Consider the following 21,968-nt stretch of genomic DNA (forward strand, 5'->3'; position numbering starts at 1 on the left):
CTGCACGGGATTTGTGCCCAATATTCCGTGGGAAGTGAAGAGGGGGGCGGGGGAGGGAGGTGCAAACTGAAGTTGAATGTAGGGAGAAGTAGACCCAGCGATATTGCTGCTAGAAGCCGCCTTGTCTTGCAGACTGGATGGATCAGGGTGGGTGGGGTGCCCAGCACGTGATGGGAGCTCACTACACACATTGGATGTCTGAGGCCTTAGACAATTCTTCTTGGACTAAATGTGCAGGGACAGCTCAGGCAGATGTTAGGCAAGGACCGTGTGCCCTGCCCTGCACCTGCTATGGAGTGAGACACCCCCCCCCCCCGCCTGCCCCCAGGCCTTGTGCTGGCTCCCAGGGGAGAGACAGGGCCGCATTCCCTTCTCAGGGCTGGGCTGGGCTGGGCTGGGCCAGCCGGCCGCCTGGAGCAGTGGCAAAGAGGGCTGGCCCGGCCCACCTGCTTCCCATCCGCAGGCTGTGCCTGACCTCTCCCCTCCTGCAGATCTCCTACCAGGACCTGCCGCCCCGCCCCTGCACCTGCCTCCCTTCCGGGAGGGGTGTGGGCCCACCCTGCCTCCCGCCTGTCCCTTTGGCCCCTCTTGGCCTTGAGCTTAGGGGATCTGGCCCAACTCCAGCCCTAACCTCAGCAAGACCCAAGACAGCTGTGTCCCAGTGCCCCTGTCCTGGGCACTCTTCCGTTGAGGTGTGTGACTCTCTTCCGGCTGCCTCTGTCAGCCCTCAGCCAGGCCCAGGCTGTGGCTGCTTCCCTGAGCTGGTGACTCCCAACAGCTGTCACCTCATCCTGCTGCAGGACATGCCACTTCCCAAATGCCTCAGCCGCCCCGTTTCCCGTCCCTGCAAGACCCACTCCCAGTTCCTCATTCTGTCGTGGGTACCACTGTTCTCAGTCATCTTTTCCTGGGATTGTAGTTAGCTTAATTAGTTCTTACTATAATTACTTTTTTCTGCCCCCATCAGCCGCTGGTCCTCCCAGGATTCCCCTCAGGTCTTTGGCACCTCCGTGGGTCCCCTGTGAGCCCAGGCCCTGCCTGGCTTGGGTGGCAGTGCTGGGCGCCACCTCCAGCACCAGCACCACTGGGTGCTGTCTCAAACTTCCCCAAACCCCGTCTGCATCCTGCTCACTTCTCTGAAACCACCATTCATCCCCTTTCCTCTGGGCCACAGGTCACATGGCGTGCTGTGTCTGCTCTCCGCATCCAGTTCCCATCCTGCCATGTCTTTGCTGTGTGTTCAAGCCAGTCACCATCCCTCTCTGGGTGTCTCATCCCGGGCTGGGGGACATCTCCCTGCAGTGTGCTCAGGAGCCTGCAGGCGATGACACCTGTGGACACTCCAAGCGGCGGGCTGACAGGGATGTGGCCAAGACCTTGGGAACCTGACGTACTTGTGGGTTTGGGGCTGAAGCCTTGGCCCCTCTCTGTAGGCTGAGTCTTGCTGGGCTTGCGGGCTGGTCCGAGAGTCGACACACAAACCTCTCTGGGGACCCTCTTGGTCCCATGTGGCTGTCAGCCTCAGGGCTCTCAGGACCAGGCTGGATGTGAGTCCAAACCCGGCCCCTGTGCTGTGGCACTGCCCCTGGGAGCTGGGTTGAGGTTTCTGCAGCCCCCTGGAGCTCGGGCCGGGGGCCCTGGGCAGTGCCCCCTCTCAGCCACTCCTTCCTGCCTGCCCCCACTTATTTAATGACCCCATTGTGCCCACTAACACAGGGGCTCTTTAACTCCGAGCGATGATTGAACAGGGCCGTGCTGGGCACTGATCGTGGGCAGGCTGGGCTGGGAAGGGTCGGAACCCTCAGAGAGCCACTCGGGCCCTTCTGGCCCTGGGAGCGGCCTCTGGCCAGTTCCTCCTGGCCCAGGGGCCTTACTGAGTGACTGAGGGCTTTGTGGGTAGGGACAAAAGCCCTGCCAGCCCTCGGAGGGCAGCCTGGTGGGCAAGGACAGTGATTGCTGCATTTTCCCTGTTGCGGGTTTCCTGTGGAAGTGACCCAGTGGCGGTTTCCTGTGGGCACTGCCTGGGCTCTAGATGGTGGGAGCTGGCTTGGCTTCCAGATAGGGATATTGGCTGCCCCGTGTACCTCTGACCTTGACCTTACTGACACCCACTCCAAGCAGGCCCCTTCCGAGGGGCGTGTGCAGCTCATCCCAGCAGCTGGACTCCGTTTCTGCATGGCATGGGGCGGCAGAGGACAGGGCAGTGGACCTAGGCAGAGGACAGGGGGCGATGTCAGGTAGAAGAACTTGACTGCTAGTCCGGCTGCCTGAGCACTGAGTTCCCCGCCACCTCAGGTGTTCATGCTCAGGTTTTGGGGTATCTGGTCTGGGAGGATGAGTGTGTGCAAGATAGAGAATTCTGGCTTGGACTGGCCCCAAGGGGCCTAGGGGCCCTCCTTGCTCTGAAATTTCTGAGTCACAGGAGCTGGCCTCATATAGCTTGGAAGTGTACGGGGCCAAGGGTCTGCAGATTTGAGCTACCCTCCAAGCAGGGGGTGGGGAGAGGGCATCTTCCCCTGCTGCTCCTGCCACTCTTAGTTTGGGCGTTGGGGTGTTGGTGGCTGCTGGGTGGTCCTGCTGTTCCCACATTTCTTGCCATTAGGACTTGACTTGGGGCTTTTGCACTGGGGGCAGGGGGAGATGTAACGGCGACGGTGTCTCAGGCCCCCTGGACCACCATTTATTTCCTCCGGCTGCAGAATTGGCCCCCAGCCCCCAGCAGAGAGCTGAAGTGAGAGCCTGTTGGGAAAATGGTGGGGACTGTCCAGCCACACCTCCAGCTCATGCCCTTGGGACCAGCAGGAGAGAGTTGGAGTCTTTCACTGTGGCCAGAGGCCCACACACACCACACTGGAGGACGAAGCTCAGCCCCCATGGGAGGCGCTAGCAGCTTGGTTGTCCTAGGCCAGGGGTCTAGGCAGTGGCGGGGTGGTCCTAGCCATGGGAAAGGCACCAGGGCTGGGATCCTGCCCCATGTTCTGTGCTGTCCTGCGGGTCACCCCCTGCCCTTAGCCTGCAGTTCTCGCTCATTCTGTCAAAGTGGGCAGCTTCCACGGTGGGGTCTGCTGCGCTCAGCCCAGCCTGAGACTACGGATGTCCTCTCCCAGCTGAGGAAATGGGGCTGGACTCCAGGCCTCCAGGGCACCCCTCCCCTGGGGCCTACGGTTTCAGCTGTGACACCCAGAGCCTGGGCAGGCACGTGGGTGTCTTAGCTGAATGTGGTTGTGGGTTGAACACTTTACCCAGCACCATGCCAGGTGACTTCTGTTTGATTCTTAGGGCACCTCCTATGGGATTTTAGCCCCATCCTACAGTTGGGGCAGCAGTGACATTCCCAGGGGCTTGCGTACCCCAGGCCAGAGCCTGGCGTGGACCCTGGCTTGCCTGACGCTGGCCGGTGTTCTTGGCCACAGCTCCCCTAGCCCACCCCCACCCCCCTGGAAAGGTGGTTTCTGGGCCCGAGCAGAGTCTGAGAAGCCAGTTTGGGCTGGAATTGGGTCAGGTTTCCCTGCTACAGCCAAAGAGGAGCCTCCGAGTCCCCTGGGCCCAGCAGCCCTTGATAGTGAGGCAGATGCACCAATTCTGACAGTCACCCCCATGCCACCATCCTTCCCCTGTAGCTGGGAAGCTTTGGGCCTGGGCTGAAAACCTGACCACCTGTCCCAGCACCCTTGCAAGTCCCTTCTCTGAGCCTCTGTCCCCTCATCTGTAGAATGGGGATAATACCACGAGTGCTATGGAGAGAGTTTTAAACCAGATAATGTGGCCAGAGCCCCTATGTAGAGTCTGGCACAGTGTGAGTGCCTGGCTGCAGACCCCAGCCCATGGGCAGCCACAGCACTGCTGGGGCAGGGGAGGGGCTGCTGTGGCCCCTCAAGCCTCAGGAGCTCCTGCCAACAAGAGCCCCCGCTCCCCAGCAAGGCTGTTATCCCTGTGTGGCATAGACGCTGTTGGTGGAGTGAGGGATGTGTGTCCCCCCTGGATCAGCAAGGCTCCAGTCTCTGCCAGGCAGGACCATCGGGGAGCCTAAGGCCACACTCTGGGCCAGCCCCAGAGCAGAGGGCAGGCCGGGCTGGGCCACTAGACAGGGCCATGTGAAGGGTTGGGAGTGGGGTCTCTGGGTGCTGTCCCTTTGTATTACCAAGGGAGAAACAAGCTTGGGGGCTGCTTGGTGACCTTTCCAAGGTCCTGAGGACAAGGAGTGGGACCAGTCCCCAAACTCACACACACACCTCCTCCCCTGCTATCCTGAGTCCCATGATCTCCTTGGCCTGGTCTTGCCCTGTCCTGTGCGGGCCTCTCAGCCCCCTCCCCCCACTTCCCCCACTGATATCAGGGCCCGGCCTCCCCCCGGCCCAGCCGCTGCGGCTGAGAAGCTGCTGGCTCAGGAGCCTCCAGCTTTTGCTGAGTGAGCAAGTCCAGAGGTGCTGTCTTGGCACAAACCACCGCTGGCCGAGCCCTGTCCCTCCCTTCCCTCTCCAGGGTCTACTTCCAAGGGGGGAGCGTGGATGGGGGCGGGAAGGGAGCACAGGCCCTGCTCTGCCTCCAGGGTCTTCCCCTTCAGGGAGGTGTGGGTCCTGAGGTCACAAGGCAGGCCAGGGAAAGCTAGGACTGCTCCCCGCCAAGTTCAGAGGGGCAGGAAGTGGGTCTGCCTTGCCCAGGCTGTTGGCAGCGTCTTCCTGCCCCGGCCCTGTCTGCCCTGGCCCCGTCCTTCCTCTCTGGTCCAGCCCCAAAGGGGTGGAATTTGCATTAACTGTGTCAATGGAGGCAGCTTCCGCCTAAGTCCTGGGTGCCAAGGTTTGACACACGTCCTGATTGTGGTATCAACTTTGAGGTAAGGTCCTGGGAATCGGCTCCACCTTATAAGAGCAGAGACTCGTGTTCTCCGCCCTGGCGCGTTTGCAGTCACCCGCGTGCACAGCTGAGCCGTGTGTTCCCCACCTGCTGTGTGCCAGCACGGCCCTAGGCCTTGGCTGAAGCGGGTGGTTGATAGAGGAATGAGCCTTGTCTTTACCCCCAAGAGACCTTGTGCCTGGTCATTTGCCCTTGTGACAACCCTGATGATAGCTGGCAGTGTCCCAATCTTCAGATGGAGACACTGAGACCCCAGTGGCCGGTGCGTTGCCCCGCGTCGGTTCCCGGACTCAGCTCTCCGGGTCTCAGGACCCCACCCTGTGCCGTCTGATCCTCTTGTCTGTTTCCAGCGCGCCCCAGCCAGACCAGGGCCTCCCGCCGCCCCTCCCAGCCGTCCCGGTCCCCTGGAAGAGCGTGGGCCCCTGCAAAGGCCGCAGGGAGTCCCCAGGAGCTCTGGTGGAGACCTCTGCAGGGGAGGAGCCCCAAGGTGAGGAGGGGCCCGCCGCCCAGCTGGACGTGTCCCGCCTGCGCAGCTCTTCCATGGAGATCCGCGAGAAGGGCTCCGAGTTCCTGAAGGAGGAGCTGCACAGAGCGCAGAAGGTGGGCGCCTGCGGGCAGGTGGGGGGCTTCCGTCAGGAGGAGTCGGCCTAGGAGAGCCGCGGGCTGCACCCTCTGAGTGCCCGGAGATGTGCCAAAGGGAGTGAGATCGCGCCCTCGCCAAGGCCGACCTCTCGCCAGGCCTGTGCTGGGCACTCGGGAAGTGCCTGGCGTCCACAGCTCGTGACTTACCTGAAAACCTGCTCCATGCCATAGTGCAGAGCAGGGGCTTGCCTCATGTCCCTAGAGGAAGCAAGCTTGGGGCCAGAGCCCCACGTAAGATGACCGGGGGGACAGAGCCTGGTCAGGTGGGCCTGGTCCACACTGTGCCAGGCCTGGGCCCCCCCCACAGGGCTAACAGCCCCTGCCCCCTGGCCCCTAGGAGCTGAAGCTGAAGGACGAGGAATGCGAGCGTCTGTCCAAGGTGCGGGAGCAGCTGGAGCAGGAGCTGGAGGAGCTGACGGCCAGCCTGTTTGAGGTCTGTTGGCCGGGGGGGGGGGGGGGCATCCTGGAGTGGGTCACCCAGACATCCATCGGCTCCTGGTCACTCACACTGGGGCTGCCCTCTTCCCAGGAAGCCCACAAGATGGTTCGAGAAGCCAACATGAAGCAGGCAGCATCAGAAAAGCAGCTGAAGGAGGCTCGGGGCAAGGTGAGGCCGGTCCCCATCTGCCCAGGCTAGCCTGCCTCCCGGCCCAGCGAGCACTGGCCCTGGACACCCAGCCAGACCTCACTTGGCTGGTGGCCCAGGGAGGGCAGGGCGGGGTGTCTGAGATCACACGGCCCAGCTCCCCGGGACTCCACTGTCATTGTGCTGTCACAGAGACTTTTCTGGATCCTTCCAGGGGCTAGGAGGATCCTGTGGTCATTGCAATTTCTTCTCCCTTCTCCCAGCCCCGCCTTACAGAGCAGAAACCTCACTCAGCCTGGCTGTGTGGGCCTGGGCAAGTAGCTCCCTCTCTCTGAGCCTGGTTGCCCACCTGTGAAATGTGAGGCCGGAGCCATTCCTGGCTCCTGGGAGCCCCAGAACTCTAGCGGGAAGCCCAGCCAACTGCCACACGCTTGCTCTCGACAGAGGCCTGTTTGCAGTGGGACCTCGGGCGGGCCATGTCTGGTCTTTGAGCCTCAGCTTCCCTATCTGTAAAATGGGTGTCTGGGTCCCTGCCCTGAAGGCTGTTGCAAGGGTGACGTGCAGGGTTAGGTGTTAGTTGCTGTCAGGGCATGCTGTTCTGAGCTGGGCTGATAGGTGGTGATAGCTGGGGTGGCATCAAGCCCAGGATTGACGGCCACCCCATCCTGTCCAGATCGACATGCTGCAGGCGGAGGTGACAGCCTTGAAGACACTGGTCATCACATCCACACCAGCCTCACCCAACCGCGAGCTCCACCCACAGCTGCTGAGCCCCACCAAGGCCGGGCCCCGAAAGGGCCACTCGCGCCATAAGAGCACCAGCAGTGCCCTCTGCCCTGCCTTGTGCCCCGCTGCGGGGCACACCCTCACCCCAGACAGGGAGGGCAAAGAGGTGAGGGCAGCGGGGCACCCCAGACAGGGAGGGCAAAGAGGTGAGGGCAGCAGGCAGGCGGTGGGCACAGGGGAGGGGAGGCAGGCGGTGCCTGCCATCGCAGAGCCCAGCGAGGACCAGCCCGGCCCCGCGAGTGTGATCTGGCGCTGCCCTGCCCCTCTCTGCGCCTCTGCGTCCGCTGGGCTGTGGGGGCTGGGCAGCATCCTTCTCTTCAACCTCCTATGATGGGGGCACTTGGCCCTCAGCCTCCAGGGTGTACGGTCTGGGGGCGCCGACGCCCCGCCCTGCCGACTCCAGCAGTAGGTGGCAGTCTCCGCGACTGAGGCTGGCTTTGGCCCTGAGGTCTGCCCTCGGAGGGCCGCTGCAGACACACGCTCCCTTGGCCTTGAGAGGCTGGGCAGGGGCCGCCGGGCCTCTCGAGGACCCTCAGTGACAGTCCTGTACTCGAGGGTCCTCCGCACCTTCCGACTGTGGTGCCGACACAAATGTGGCCTTTGGAGAGGTCGCTGGTGCCCACCCACCTGCTCCGTCCCGGCCTCCGTCTCTGTCCCTGGGGCTTCCGGGGGGAGGCACAGGGTCTCACTCTCCTTCACTGACCTCTCCTCCTTCCTCCTGTCTGTCTCTGTGCACATGTCTGTCTGTCTGGCCCGCCCACCCAGCCCGGGCTGGCCCCACTGCTCTCTCTGCTTCTCTGCGTGGTCCCCAGCAAGGCGGTTCACCTCACCTACGAGCCAGCCTGGCAGCTCCTCCCTGGGCAGCCGCCCTCGGCCCCCACCTCCGCTCCCTCTCTCTCCTTTTCCCGACAGGTAATGGCTCCGGGGCGGGGGCTGCCCCCTGCCGCCCCCAACCTCCCTCCTCTGCACACGGCCTGCCTGGCTCCCTGGAGTGGGCAGCCTGTGCGTGTCCCCTCCAAGTGCACGTGCCTGTGTGTGCTTCCTGTGCCTGAGGTCCCTGTGTGTCCCCTCGGTGCGCTCTTCCACTTTTCCTCCTTGAGGCAGTGAGGGTCTTCAGGACAAAGCCCTGGACTTGAGTCTGTAATCTTGTAGCTCCAAGAAACTTAAAACACACCTGGAAATACAACTTTTTTTTTTTGAGACAGAGTCTCGCTTTGTTGGCCAGGCTAGAGTGAGTGCTGTGGCGCCAGCCTAGCTCACAGCAACCTCAAACTCCTGGGCTCAAGCGATCCTCCTGCCTCAGCCTCCCGAGTAGCTGGGACTACAGGCATGCGCCACCATGTCCAGCTAAATTTTTTTATATATATTAGTTGGCCAATTGATTTCTTTCTATTTATAGTAGAGACGGGGTCTCGCTCTTGCTCAGGCTGGTTTCGAGCTCTTGACCTCAAGCAATCTGTCTGCTTCGGCCTCCCAGAGTGCTAGGATTACAAGCATGAGCCACCGCACCCGGCCCAACTTTTAGTTTTAAATTATTTGGTGCAAAGAGCAGAAAGGAGTTCTTCTGTGGGACCCAGCTCCCCTGCATGGCCACTGGGGACTGTGACCTGCTGGCCTTCGGGGCCTGACCCACATCTCCCTGGCTCTCCTCCCCTTTGGCCCAGCCCCCCTCTGACGAGCTGCCCTCAGCGCCTGAGTGCCCCACCCCCGCTCGCCCTCCCCCGCAGGTGGACACAACCCTGTTTGCAGAGTTCCAGGCCTGGAGGGAGTCGCCCACCCTGGACAAGACCTGCCCCTTCCTGGAAAGGGTGTACCGGGAGGACGTGGGCCCCTGCCTGGACTTCACGATGCAGGAGGTGAGGCAAGGGAGGGGGGCCCGCTGGGGGCCCAGCCCCTCCACCCCTCAGCCGGGGCCCAGCCCCTCACCACCCCGCCTGCCGCCCCCCGCTCTGCCGCAGCTCTCTGCGCTGGTTCGCGCTGCCGTGGAGGACAACACACTCACCATCGAGCCCGTGGCTTCACAGACGCCGCCCACGGTGAAGGTGGCCGAGGTTGAGTGCGGCAGCGCCAAGTAAGCTCAGCGCCTTAGCCCTGTCCTGACCACCCAGGGGAGCCCCTCGAAGCCTTGGGCTGCACCGAAGGGGTAGTCAGGGAGGCCTCCCGGGGCCCTGGCGTGGGGCCCGAGGGTGGGCAGGGGCCCAGGGGCACCTGATAGGAGGACTGTCACTGCCCCACGCAGGGCAAGGAGACATCTTTGCAAGAATCCCCGTGGCCCCCAGGCTCTCCAGGGAGGCCGGGAGCTGGGTGCCCCCCTCTCTGGCTGGCCTGACGTGGGCTCCCTCCCCGCCCCGTCTGGAAGCGACTGTCAGTGGCTGGCTCTGCCTCCTGCCAGTGAGTGACCCAGCGGCCTGGCAGTTGTCCTCCCGCTGCTCAGCGGGCATTGAGCAGGGGCAGCCGCAGAACAAGACAGTCAGGGCAGAACAAGGGGCAGAGATTGGGGAGGATTTCCTCCTGGCAGCCCAAGATCTGGCGGGAGGGGCCGGGCTGGCGCCATGCTGGGAACCTCTGTCACAGAGCGGAGCATTTGAGCTTGTCTTGAAGGATGAATAGCAGTTTGCCAAGAAGGGCAGGGCCTTTCAGGCAGAGGGAACAGAATGAGCGAAGGTATGAGAAACAGAGCTATTAACAGAAACACCACTGGGCAATGGGCAGAGCAGTGAGTGGGCAAGGAGTTGGGGCTGGTACCACAGGTGGTGTTGGGGGCAAGAGTGTAAGGAGCCTTTATAGGTTTGGGCTTTAACCAGCTAGGCTAGTGCTCCATAAGCATCAACAGGTGCTCCCTGAAAGGAGGGCTCTCTGGTCCATTCACAATGAACACAAAGGCAACAAACGCTCTGATAAGTCCTGCATCCAAGGAGGTTTTTTAACCTTCTTTTACTTGGGATTCTATATAAGTATTTCTTGGGCCATAGGAAGGCAACAGGGAAAGATGGTGGCTTAGATGTGAATGTGGGTTTTTGGAGGACCCCCTGACTGTCATGTGGAGAAGAAAGAGAGAAGTGAGGCTGAGGCTGGCTGGAAGGAGCTGAGGGAAGGCAAAGGCCCTGCTGCCATCACCTGGCCTGGGGACTTGGTGACTTAGGAGGGGTGAGGAGGAGAGAGATGAACAGATGATGCCCCAGAGAGTAGCGGGATTTGGGGGTGGGGGACCACATGGTGGGGTGCTCAGGGCCAGCCGCCACCTTGTACGTGGGTGGCTGAAGATGCTGAGTGAGGTCGCCCAGGCCTGGGGTGGGGAAAGAAGGTGGCACAGGGCAGGGCTCTGAGAGGGGCTGGTTGGCGCGCAGCCCAGGACCACGTGGGGTCAGAGGGCCAGTGGGGGCGGCTGGACAAAGCAGGTGCTGGGAAGGGAGAGGCAGCCACACCCCAACTCCTGCCTAGTTGGGGAAGGGGTGACTGGGCCTGAGGTCCCCAGTAAAGTTGTGGGGCATTTTTGGTGGTTGCAGAGGGTGGGGCTTTGGTACACCTGGCTGAGATTAAGTCCTTTCGCCCAATAAGGACAAGGCCAGGGGTCTCCAGGTAGGGTCCAGCTTGGTTAAAAGGGCTATCCCAGGACTGCTGGGGCTGCTCCCCCTCAGCCTGGCCCCCAAGCCCTCTGCCTGCCCCTCCCTCCGTGCACCCTCTGGCTGCTGCGTCCCACGACTAGGCGAGACCCAGCCAGCCCACAGCCCCCTTTGCTTCCTCCCAGCACGTGTGCCCTGAGTGGGCTGGCCCGTGTCTGCCGCCACCGCATCCGGCTCGGGGACTCTGAGAGCCACTACTACATCTCGCCGTCCTCCCGGGCCAGGGTGAGTCATCCTTTGCAAGTGTCACTTGGCCCCTTAGCGGCCACGTGGGCTGGGACCCCGGTCTCCAGGCCTGGGAGTACAAGCAGGGCTACACCTCGATCTACAGAACAGGTGCAGAGACTGACTCGGGCCACACGGCCAAGCTCCGTGTAGCAGTTTGCTACTGCTGCATGACAAATACTGCCAGCATGGTGGCACAAAACAACATACACTTGTGACTTCCCAGCTCCCCTGGGTCAGGAGTCCAGGCTGTCCCTCTGCTCAGGGACTCGTAAGGCTGCAGTCAAGGTGTCATCTGGGCTGTGTGTGTTCCCTTTTGGAGTTCAGGGTCCTATTCCAAGCTCACATGGCTATTGGCAGGATTCAGTTCCTTGCAGTTGAGGGACTGAGGTCCCTCAGTTTTCTTGCTGGCTGCTGGCCGGGGACACTCAGAGCTTCTAGAGGCTGCCATCGTTCCCTGCCACAAGGCCTTCTCACGACAGGACAGCCCACTTCTGCAAAGCCATCAGGGGATCTCTCTCCAGGGTGTTGAGATGCATGCAGCCTTATGAATGACATGTAATCATGGGAGTGACACCTGTCAGCGCTGTCATTTAATGTGACCTAATCAAGGGAGGGACGCTAGAGTTCAAGTTAAAGCTCGAGCTCTGGCCTGAGGCTTTTGAGAAGGTTCAGAGGTGTGTCTGGCGCACTACTGTGGGCATCCCAGCTTCCACCCTCACCTGCCGTGTGACCCAGGCAGGGGCCCTCGCTGAGCTGGGGACTAAGGGCAGGGATTCCTAGCAAAAGGAGCAAAAGAGGGCATGTTTGGAAACAGGTACACAGTGACATGGCATGAGGACTCATCTCAGACCTAGAGGGGCTCCTCGCAGGGGCGCAGAACTGCAGTGGGCACATGTCCCCTCGGGCAGCAGTCTGCTCCTCAACCCTTGTGGGGCAGCACCGTGTTCCTGCCTCACTGGGTTAGTCCCCGGACCTCATGGCACTCCTGACGCCACCCTGTCTTTGCCAGGCCACTGAGCACCACCCCTCAGCCCCCCTTTGTCCTCTGGCAGGTTCTCCTGACGTTTGAGGGGCTGGCAGGAGCATTGCCTCTCCCTACAGCTCCCTCCGCTCCCCAGCCCGTGGGTGTCCCACTCACTCAGTGTCCCCTCCCGCAGAGCGCTGCGCATTCAGTAGGGGCTACTGTGGGCGCAGCTGCCAGCGCCTTGCACCCTGTCACAGGCTGGGTCCCTTAAGCAGAGCCCAAGATGGAGATGTTGCGCAGCTGTCAGGAGAGCCTGGGAAGCAGGGTGGGCGGAGCCCAGGTTCTGCCCCGCCCAGATCCACCGGGCTCTGGAGCAGAGTTGGGACCACCCCGAGGCAAGGGGTCTGGGCTTTTTTATTTCTCCCCTATTGGCTGAGGTCTGCAGGGGGGGGGGCACCTGTGGCCACTAGTGGCCAACACTCCCAGCAGCTGGGAGGTGAGGCCCCGGCCTGGGGAAGGGGCGGGGCAGGGCACCACCAGCGCCCTCTCCACCGTGTGAGAGTCCTCAAGGCAGGTCCCTGGGTGCGTGGAGCAGGCCTCCCGCCAGGCTGGGGGCTTGGAGCACCAGGACCCAGGTGGGCAGCTTCCGATGCCCTCGCCATCCCCGGTGTTACAGACAGCACCACACTGAGACCCGGCTGGCCCGGACCTCCGCCAGAGCAAGCAGGCCCCTGGGGGTGCGCAGGTCTGGGCCGGCCTGGTTTCCTTACTCAGCTGGGCGAGCTGCATAATCGATATCGAGTGGCTTCACCCTTGGTGGCTCTCAACGATCAGCACGTCCGCCTCATTGGCGACGCGTGCTTGATGAGAGGGTAGCTGCCGCGATTATTACCAGGAGTAAGTAGGACTAGTCTTGCTGCTGCTGTGAAAACTTTAAAGCCCAGCCTGGTCTGAGTCAGGGAGAACTACCTGGCTCCGACGGGGACCTGGGGCTTCCTGCTTTGGTCTCAGAGCCTCCCTGGCTGGTTGGGGGACCCCGAGTGTCGGGGCTGGCGGGTCACACCCTCCCCGCTCCTGCCCACAGATCACCGCAGTGTGCAACTTCTTCACCTACATCCGCTACATCCAGCAAGGCCTGGTGCGGCAGGACGGTGAGCGCCCCCTGGTGGCCAGTGGCGGGATGGCACGCGGGGCGGGCTGGGAGGACGGAGGCCTTCTGGGTGGACCTGGCCCTGGCCCAGGCAGGACTCTGGGGCTTGTCAGTCGGGAGGCCAGCAAGGGGGAAGGTTGTGGGTTGGTAAAGGGCTCACAGACCTCCTGGGTTCTGAGTCCTGTGGAGAGGGCGAGCTGCAGACAGAGCCTCCCGGGTACCTGGGGCTGCCCTGCTGGTCTTTCTCCTGCCCGGAGAGCAGGAATTCCAGTAACAGAAATGCAGTGCTCAGGACCTGTAGGGACTGCATTACTGTTATTAGCCTGGCATTTGAGGCCCTGCACCATGGGACCTCTCCTGTGACTCTTCCCCTGCTCCTGGTGTGGTCACCTCCTGAACACAGGCTTGCCACCTCCAGACCTTTGCTCCTACTGTAACCCTTGCCTGGCAGGTCCCCTGTCCTCTGCCACCACACTCTGTGCCCTGGCGAATCTCCTGAACCAGTTTTGCCTGACACTCTGAGTAAGGAGCTGTCTCCTCCCCGTCTTGGAGGTCAAGTCCCCTTGGACAGCAGGGGCAGTGCACACTGGCTGTTCATACCTGCCAGGCCAGGGAATGGTGCCTGAGGACCTGCCTCCCAGGTGCCAGCCTCCCTGAGGACCAGTCTCCCAGACTGACACTGGCCCCACTCACTGCTCAGGGTCCCTGTGACACCCTAGGGAGATGGGGCTGGATAACATTTGTAATGTGTCCAGTGCAGTTCCTGGGTCCCAGGGCATCACCGTTGAGTGGTGGCAGTGTGTGCGTGCATGTCTGTATCAGGCCCTGGGGGTGGTGTCAGCGTGTGCAGCACTCATCAGTTTCCAAGGCTCGGAGTGGAGCCTCAGGAAAGGTCCAGCCACTTGCCAAGGTCACCTGTCCTGGAAATCTGGGCCCTAGGGTGCCATGCCAGCTTCCCTGCCCAAAGCTAGGGGGACGAGGCCAGGCCATCTGCCTCAGGTGGCTCTGAGCTGGCCCTGAGCTGTCCACTGTCTCTCTCTGCCTGCAGCGGAGCCGATGTTCTGGGAGGTCACCAGGCTGCGGAAGGAGATGTCACTGGCCAAGCTTGGCTTCTTCCCCCAGGAGGTTTAGGGCATGGCCTGGCCTGGAGGGGGCTCTGAGCTGGAGCAAACACCTGCCCCAGGACAAGCAGGAAGAGAGGGAGACAGGGTCCTGGAGCCAGTCCTGAGCCGGAAGCCAAACGGATGGACCAGTGGACAGCTAAGCCAGCACACACTGTTCTGCGACAGACCGGCCTGGACTTCATGAGAAGACCCTTCTCTCGTCCCCACTGGGTCCTGCAACCATCAAGAGGATTTCAAGAAAACACCAAAGACCAAGGAGCTTGGAGCCATACTGGGGTGGAGGTGCTTAGCTCTTGGGAAGGGACACCTGAGGCAGTCAGCACCCCCTCCCTGGTTCCTTGAGTGCCTTGTTGCTGGCATATTTTCAGAAAGGGACTGTGCTGGGGTGGCCAGGTAGCCAGGGCATCCTCCACCCCAGTTCCCAAACCCTGGGCCACAAGCACCCCCTGTGGCCATCCCACACCTCATTCCTTAGTGACCTCTGAGAGCCACAGCAGCAGGGCCAGGAGGGTTGGCAGGGCCCCCCACCACTCGCCCAGCCAGCCTGTGCGTGGCTGGGCACTGCCCCAGGGCGTTCTGAGATGAGTCAGGGCCCCCTTCATAATGGCCTCCCCTGTCACCTCCCCTCCCTCCCCCATCCAGCCCTGTGCTCCGGGCGCCCAGCTCGCAAAACCGCTGGAGGGATTGGTAAGACACAGGCAGGGCCTCAGGACGCCAGCGCCTGTGTTCAGCTGTGGGTGGCCGCAGACAACGGGCCTTGCATGTGGGGCCGAGCAGGGCGGGCAGGACCCGGCCCTCCCCCACCCGCCACAGCCCCCTCAGGACCAGGGTTAGGGGCTCCGACCTGGACACATCTCTCACCACGTCAGGATTTCCTTCTCTGAGTGGAATGTAACGCGATCTCTATTTAATAAAGGAAGCCTTTGTTGGTAGAGATTGGGCGGCCACGAGCCTTCACTCCTGCGCCCTGGGGCTCCGGCCAAGGCTTGGGCATCTGAAGGAATGAAACCAAATCCTTTCCTTGCCCGCCCTCGTGCTTGGGATTAAACCCAAATCCCGAAGCCACCCCACCACAGCCACCACCGTTCTTTGCTGTAGGGAGGACTGTTCGAGTCCTCTCTTAGTGTTGCGTGGGGCTGTGGTCACTGAGGCAGGAGCTGGGCGTCCCCTCCTGGTGAGCAGTGGCCCGCTGTTGGGGAGAACAGTCTGAGGCTGGCTCTGCCACTGCCTTGCCGTGGCTCCTTGGAAAGTGCCCCTGGGTCTCCTCGCCCTCAGAGATGGCCAGCTCCACTCTAATAGAAGCCCGGAGCTCAGGGTCAGAGCATCGAGCTGCCCGGTGCTCAGCAGGACCACGGCAGGATTGATTGGTGATGTCTGGCGGCAGCACAGGCACGGACTGGGAAAGCTCTGGGTTTCTCAGCCCAGGTCTTAGATGGGTTCTCAGCAAAGGGTCACGGGTAGAAGAAGTTGGCCAGGGGTTGGCCAGGACCTCAGAGGACCCAGAGTGGGGCTGGGGAGGTATTTTGTGCCTGGTCCCCTCTACACCTGTAGGGGTGTGGGCCCAGGCCAGCAGGGGTCCTTCCTGGGGGTGGGGTGAGTGCAGCAGCTTCTAGGTTGGGTCAGTGTCTACTGGGGCTGGTGACACCTCATGGGGACTTTGCTATTGGCCTGAAGCCTTGGGGCCACCTCAGCTGGTAGGTCAGGCCAGCAGTGGACCAGCCATGACTCCATCGAGCCCTCCGTCCTATCGCCCTGTCCAGCCTTTCCCAAGGGGTCTCCTGCCTCCCCAGTTGCCCTTGGTTCCCCCTTCCTCTCCCTGCTCCACCTGTGATTTGAGTCCCCTCCCCATGTCCCCAGCCCCTTTAGATGCTCACTGGTCGGGCCTCCTGTCACAAACACACATTCATTCGCTCACAAGGACCAGGCTTCTCCTCCTTAGCAGAGGCAGTCCTGCCGTGCCTGCCCCTGCCGTAGCATTTCCTGTCATCAGGCCCCAGGTGAGGCCATGGTGAACAGAAAGCAGCTGGGATACCCAGAGGATACACACGCACACGCTCTGGCCTCTGTATCTCCCAGCGAGAGCACTGGCTCGTATCTGAGCACGGGCCAGGTGCCCGGCATGGTTCTAAACACTTTAAATGAACGAATTCACTTAATCCTCACGGCAACCTTAGAAATTGCTATTACCCCCATTTTACAGCTGAATGAGGCGAGGCCCAGAGAAGTCACAAAGAGGAAATGGTGGCTCCAGGAGAGAAATAATGAGCCTGGCACTGGAGCTAATGGCATCAGCTAGCATCCTGCATGCCTTTTGCTAAACACCTACAATGTGCCTGGCCCTGAATTAGGCCCTTACCTGTTCTGAGAGATGTAGAGACAGGCTCAGGCAGTGGCAGAGCTAGAATTTGAATCCAGGTTTGTTTCCCACACTCTACCCCAGATGGGGAGGGGTGGCCCTCCCCTGAGGAGCTCAGGGCTTTGGGTTTCAGAGCTGCCTGGGGAGGGTTAGCTGACATCAGCCACACAGGGGTTGTTCCTCTTAAATGAATTTTCTAGAAAACCCACTTGGGCCTCTCTCAGTGCTCCCTGGCGCATGGGAGTCACTTTAGCCCTCTTTGGCCACCTCTTAAAAGCCAGCACTGACCCCAGCCTCTGAGGGTAGAGGGCCTGGGCCTTGTGCATTGCTCCTCTGATCACACCGTCTGCCAAGCCCGTCCCAATTGGAGTCCCGCCAGGGCTGTGTACCTGGGCAAAGGCACGCCTCTCTGGGCCTCAGTGTTCTCATCCATGAGTTGGGGAGATAGCCCTAATGGCCTTTCGGCCCCTTCTTTTTCATTTCTTAAATCATGTTAAAGAAATCGCAAAATTAAATTTACCATCTTAACCATTTTTAAGTGTACAGTTCAGTAGTGCTAAGTGCATGTAGGTTGTTATAAAACAGATCCCCAGAACATTTTTTTCTTTTTTTTTGAGACAGAGTCTTACTCTGTCCCCCTGGATAGAGTACAGTGGTGTCATTGTAGCTCACTACAACCTCAAACTCCTGGGCTCAAGTGAGCCTCCTGCTTCAGCCTCCCAAGTAGCTGGGACTACAGGTATGTACCACAATGCCCATCTAATGTTCTGTTTTTAGTAGAGACAGGGTCTCTCTCTTGCTCAGGCTGGTCTATGAACTCCTGAGCTCCAGCAATCCTCCAGCCTGCAGCCGGCCTGTTTTGTTTAAGTTTTTTGTAGAGATGAGATCTCGGTATGTTGCCCAGGCTGGTCTTAAATTCTTGGCCTCAAGCCATCCTCCTCCCTCGGCCTCCCAAAAGTACTGGGATTACAGACAGGCACTAGCCACCACACCTGTCTCAGAACTTTTTCATTGAACAAAACTGACACACTGTACCCATTAAATAACTCCCTATTTCCCCTTTTCCCCAGCTCCTAAAATCACCATTCTGTAGGTCATTAAATATGAAATGTCTGATTTCAAATCAAAAGTGTACTTTGTTATATCTCAAACAAGCAGCAGTACAATTAATCAAAGTATGCGCCTAAACTACAGCCACAGTTTTGCCATCTTGTTTGTGCCAGCACAAAGAAGCCTGGAGCTCGAGTGGTGATGAAATCGTGAAAGGCATCCAACAACATTAGAACAGGTAAAAAAAAAAAAAAAAAAAAAAAAAAAGAAATCGTGAAAGGCATTTTCCACGGCTTGTTGAGAACTGAATATTTTTTTCTTGCAAGAAGAGGTCCAAGCCTGGAAGAGGTGGTAGTCAGTAGGCGCAAGGTCTGGTGAATACGGCGGATGGCAGATAGTTTCCGAGTCAAGCCTCTGTAGTTTGAGCAGCGTTGTTGGTGTGACATGTGGCCGAGTGTTGTCTTGCCAGAGGATTGATTGGCCTGTCTCTATTGACCAATCTGGGCTGCTTAATCACAAGCACACTCATCATTTCATCCAATTGGTTGCAGTAGACAATCTGCTACAATAGACTGACCAGTTCTCACGAAGCTGTAATGGATAATACCAGCGCTGGACCATCAAACAGACACCACTAGCTTTTTTTGATGAATAGTTGGTTTTGGACTGTGTTTTGGCACTTCATCTTTGTCCAACCATTGTGCCAAACACCTGTGATTGTCAAAAAGAATCCAGTTTCCATCACATGTAATAAATAATATGGTGTGGAAATGGTTCCCCTTTATGTCATGGTAGCAACAAAAGGAAAGCTTTGAGACAATTTCTCTTCTGACAATTTGACTTGTTTAATTCATGCAGAACCCATCTATGCAGCTTCTTCATCTTGCTGATTTGTTTCAAATGGTCCAGTATTGCTGGAATAACAACGTCAAACCTTGCTACTAATAATAATTCACACGTAGGTTGAGACGGATTCGCTTCCACTACAGCTCTCAGCTCATCATTATCCACCTTGGTCTCAAGTCGCCCACATGGCTCATGTTCAAGATTAAAATCACCAGAGCAGAACGTCTCAAACCATCGAAGTACTGTGCGTTCATTAGCCACATCCCTCCCAAACACTTCGTTGATATTTTGAGCTGTCTGCGTGTGCTGCATTGGTGCCACGACAGAACTCATATTTGAAAATAACATGAATTTTTGGCTTATCTATCCATGGTTTCCCAAAAATTGCTATATAAAAATTTGAAAGATAATCACAAGCCAAAATATGCCCTTGAAAGACTGAGAATGTAGCGTCACAATAAAAATAGGAGGTGTCAAAGTGAAATGTCAGAGATTTCAACTGTCAAGCTAAGTGCTTAAGGAAATCGGACATTTCATACTTAACAACTTTTCTGTTTCTACAAATCTGAGTACTCTAGGTGCCTCACAGAAGAAGAATCATACAGCATTGGTCCTTATGTGATTGGCTTGTTTCATTTAGCATGATGTCCTCAATGTTTATCCATGTGACAGGATTTCCTTCCTTTTTAAGGCTGAATAATATTCCATTATTTCTATATACCCTATTTTACTTACCCATTCATCTGTGGACACTTGGGTTGCTTCTACCTTTGACTGTTGTAAATAATGCTGCTATGAGCATGGGTGTACAAATATCTCTTTGAGACTTTGCCTTCAGTTCTTCTGGGCATATACCCAGAAGTGGAATGGCTGGATCATATGGTAGTTCTATTTTTATTTTTTTAGGAACTTCCATACTGTATCACACAGTGACTGCACCATTTTACATTTGTACCAACAGTGCACAAAGGCTCCACATCCTTGCCAACATGTATTTCTTTTTCTATTCATTTTCCAGCCATTCAAACAGGTGTGAGGTGGTAGCGCGTTGTGGTTTTTTTTTTGAGACAGAGTCTTGCTTTGTTGCCCAGGCTAGAGTGCAGGGGCCGCACTTGAGGGTTTGAGGGACTTCCCTTAAACCTCAAGCTCCCTCCTCCAAAAGCTCACAGCAACCTCAAACTCCTGGGCTCAGGCAATTCTGCTGCCTCAGCCTCCCAAGTAGCTGGGACTACAGGCATGCACCACCATGTCCGCCTAGTTTTTCCTATATATATTAGTTGGCCAATTAATTTCTTTCTATTTATAGTAGAGACGGGGTCTCACTCTTGCTCAGGCTGGTCTTAAACTCCTGACCTTGAGCAATCCGCCCGCCTCGGCCTCCCAGAGTGCTAGGATTACAGGCGTGAGCCACTGCACCTGGCCCACATTGTGGTTTTATTTTTTTTTTTTTATTTTTTATTTTTTATTTTTTGAGACAGAGTCTCACTTTGTTACCCAGGCTAGAGTGAGTGTCGTGGCGTCAGCCTGGCTCACAGCAACCTCAATCTCCAGGGCTCAGCGATCCTACTGCCTCAGCCTCCCGAGTAGCTGGGACTACAGGCATGCGCCACCATGCCCGGCTAATTTTCTGTATATATATTTTTAGTTGGTCAATTAATTTATTTCTATTTTTGGTAGAGACGGGGTCTCGCTCAGGCTGGTTTCAAACTCCTGACCTTGAGCAATCCGCCCGCCTCGGCCTCCCAAAGTGCTAGGATTACAGGCGTGAGCCACCACGCCCGGCCCCACATTGTGGTTTTAATTTGCATCTTCTGCCGATCAGTGATGTTGGGCATCTTTTCATGTTTGTTGGCCATTTGCGTGTGGCCCCTTTTTCCTAAGGGGTGCTCTCAGGAGCTCTGCCCTGCCACCAGAGTGATGGCTTCGGGGAGGATCTTTGGTGGCCAGTAGGGCTGTGGTCCTTGCCCCAACTGGCCACAAACTGCTCTTGCATAATTCTGTGGCCTCTTCAGACACCTCCCTGCTCAGAAGAGTTGTGTCGGGGCCTAATAACCAAGCTCACTGTGCGTGAGCTCTAGCGCAAAGCTAAATCCTGAAGCTCTGACCCGAGTCCGCTCTGCGTGTCTGCCGCAGAATAGATAACCGGGCATTGCGACCACTCTTTCTGGTAGGCTCAGACCTTTTCCTTAAATTCACCCCACAAGGCCACTGCTCTGCACAAACATCACTTGGCTCTAGGAGGTAGGTGGTGGCTTTGCAGAGGATGGAGATTTCAACGTGTCCAACAAGAGGCCTGTGTGGCAGCTCACAACAGACAGAAACCTGGCAGGGACTGAGGCAGGGGCTGCACTTGAGAGTTTGAGGGACTTCCCTTAAACCTCAAGCTCCCTCCTCCAAAAGTAAAAATAGTTCAGCTGGCCTGTTCTCCCTCCCCTTCCACCCCCCAAACCTTGGCGGTGCCTGATGACAGCTCTGGAATGTTGAGTGATGCCTTTCCCTTTCCAAGTGGTCTGAGAGGCCTCGGCTGCCCTGGCTTGGGGGTTTGGGGACAATTGAGTCCCAAGTTCCCCTAGCCCTTCTGACTCCCTGAAAGTTGTAAGACTCTGGGTAGAAGCCCAGAGAGGGACAGTAACCTCTGGAAGGCCCCGAAGCTTGCAGAGAAATACTGAAATCACCTGGGCTGTGGGAAGGACACACTCACAGTCAGGCTTTGCAGGAATACACAACCTGGGTGGCCTAAGTGGTCAGAAGGGGTGGCATGGCCCAAGCCCTGTCCCTGCTCTACATCCTTGGGGACCCATTCCCCACCTCCCCTGGGGCACCTGGGGCAGGTGGAGGTTCTAACGGATCCAACCCCCAACCAGCTCACCACTGGGGCTGAGACCAGGTCAGGGCCCTGGGGGAAAAGCCCCTGGATGGCCCCTGGGCTGGCCACAGCTGACCACCGAGGGCTGCTGAAGATGCGGCAAGGGCCACGACCCCTGTGGACAGGCTGCGCTGTGGAGCAGAGGGGACACTGCTTGCAAGAGTCTGCCTTCTCCGTCCCTGTGCTGTGTGGCGACATGGGGCAGGGCCAGCCACGCTCCTCTCCGCCCACACGTGTGCCAGCAGGGGGTTCCGGGATTCAGTGGGCACCTCAGGGGAGAGGACTCAGGCAGCCCCCATCCATGGTGACATCAAGGCCCCCTCTTGTCCTTCTGCAGACCCTGGTCCTCCCGTCACACAAATATTAGCCACAGTGGTTCCCTACAAATTGCTAGACCAACTGTTAGCATAGCAGAGATATATGCTCAGGGTTCTCTAAGTGTATCTGCAAGCCAGCACATCAGCAACACCTGGGAACTTGTTAGGCATGCAGGCCCCTGACCTGCCCACCTACCGAGGCACACTCCGGGGGTAGGGCTCAGTAGTCTGTTTCAATAAGCCTTCCAGGTGATTCTGAAGGATGTTCAAGTTTGACAACCACTGCTCTGGAGGTAACCTTAGCCTGATTTTTTTTTCTTTTCTTTTTCTTTCTTTCTTTCTTTCTTTCTTTCTTTCTTTCTTTCTTTCTTTCTTTCTTTCTTTCTTTCTTTCTTTCTTTCTTTCTTTCTTTCTTTCTTTCTTTCTTTCTTTCTTTCTTTCCTTCCTTCCTTCTTTCCTTTCTTTCCTTTCTTTCCTTTCTTTCTTCTTTTTTTTTTGAGACAGGATCTCACTGTCACCCAGGCAGGAATGCAGTGGTGCCAGCATAGCTCACTGCAGCCTCTAACTCCAGGCCTC

General features: G+C 58.1%; 1 protein-coding gene across 3 annotated transcripts in view; it reads left to right on the forward strand.

Annotated features, from left to right (window-relative positions):
- RAB3IL1 (RAB3A interacting protein like 1) overlaps positions 1-14,891 on the forward strand; it is a 36,540-nt gene extending 21,649 nt beyond the window's left edge. For all 3 annotated transcript variants that reach the window (XM_076001826.1, XM_076001824.1, XM_012778259.3), the window contains exons 2-10: positions 5,205-5,454; positions 5,834-5,929; positions 6,026-6,103; positions 6,756-6,974; positions 8,596-8,724; positions 8,827-8,939; positions 10,617-10,716; positions 12,768-12,834; positions 13,882-14,891. In XM_076001826.1, the coding sequence (XP_075857941.1) occupies positions 5,205-5,454; positions 5,834-5,929; positions 6,026-6,103; positions 6,756-6,974; positions 8,596-8,724; positions 8,827-8,939; positions 10,617-10,716; positions 12,768-12,834; positions 13,882-13,964 (1,135 nt within the window). In that variant the 3' untranslated portion in view covers positions 13,965-14,891. The remainder of the gene's footprint in view (positions 1-5,204; positions 5,455-5,833; positions 5,930-6,025; positions 6,104-6,755; positions 6,975-8,595; positions 8,725-8,826; positions 8,940-10,616; positions 10,717-12,767; positions 12,835-13,881) is intronic.
- The last annotated feature ends 7,077 nt before the right edge of the window (positions 14,892-21,968 follow it).

The sequence above is a fragment of the Microcebus murinus genome, chromosome 4, assembly GCF_040939455.1.
Source record: "Microcebus murinus isolate Inina chromosome 4, M.murinus_Inina_mat1.0, whole genome shotgun sequence".
Classification (NCBI taxonomy): domain Eukaryota; kingdom Metazoa; phylum Chordata; class Mammalia; order Primates; family Cheirogaleidae; genus Microcebus; species Microcebus murinus.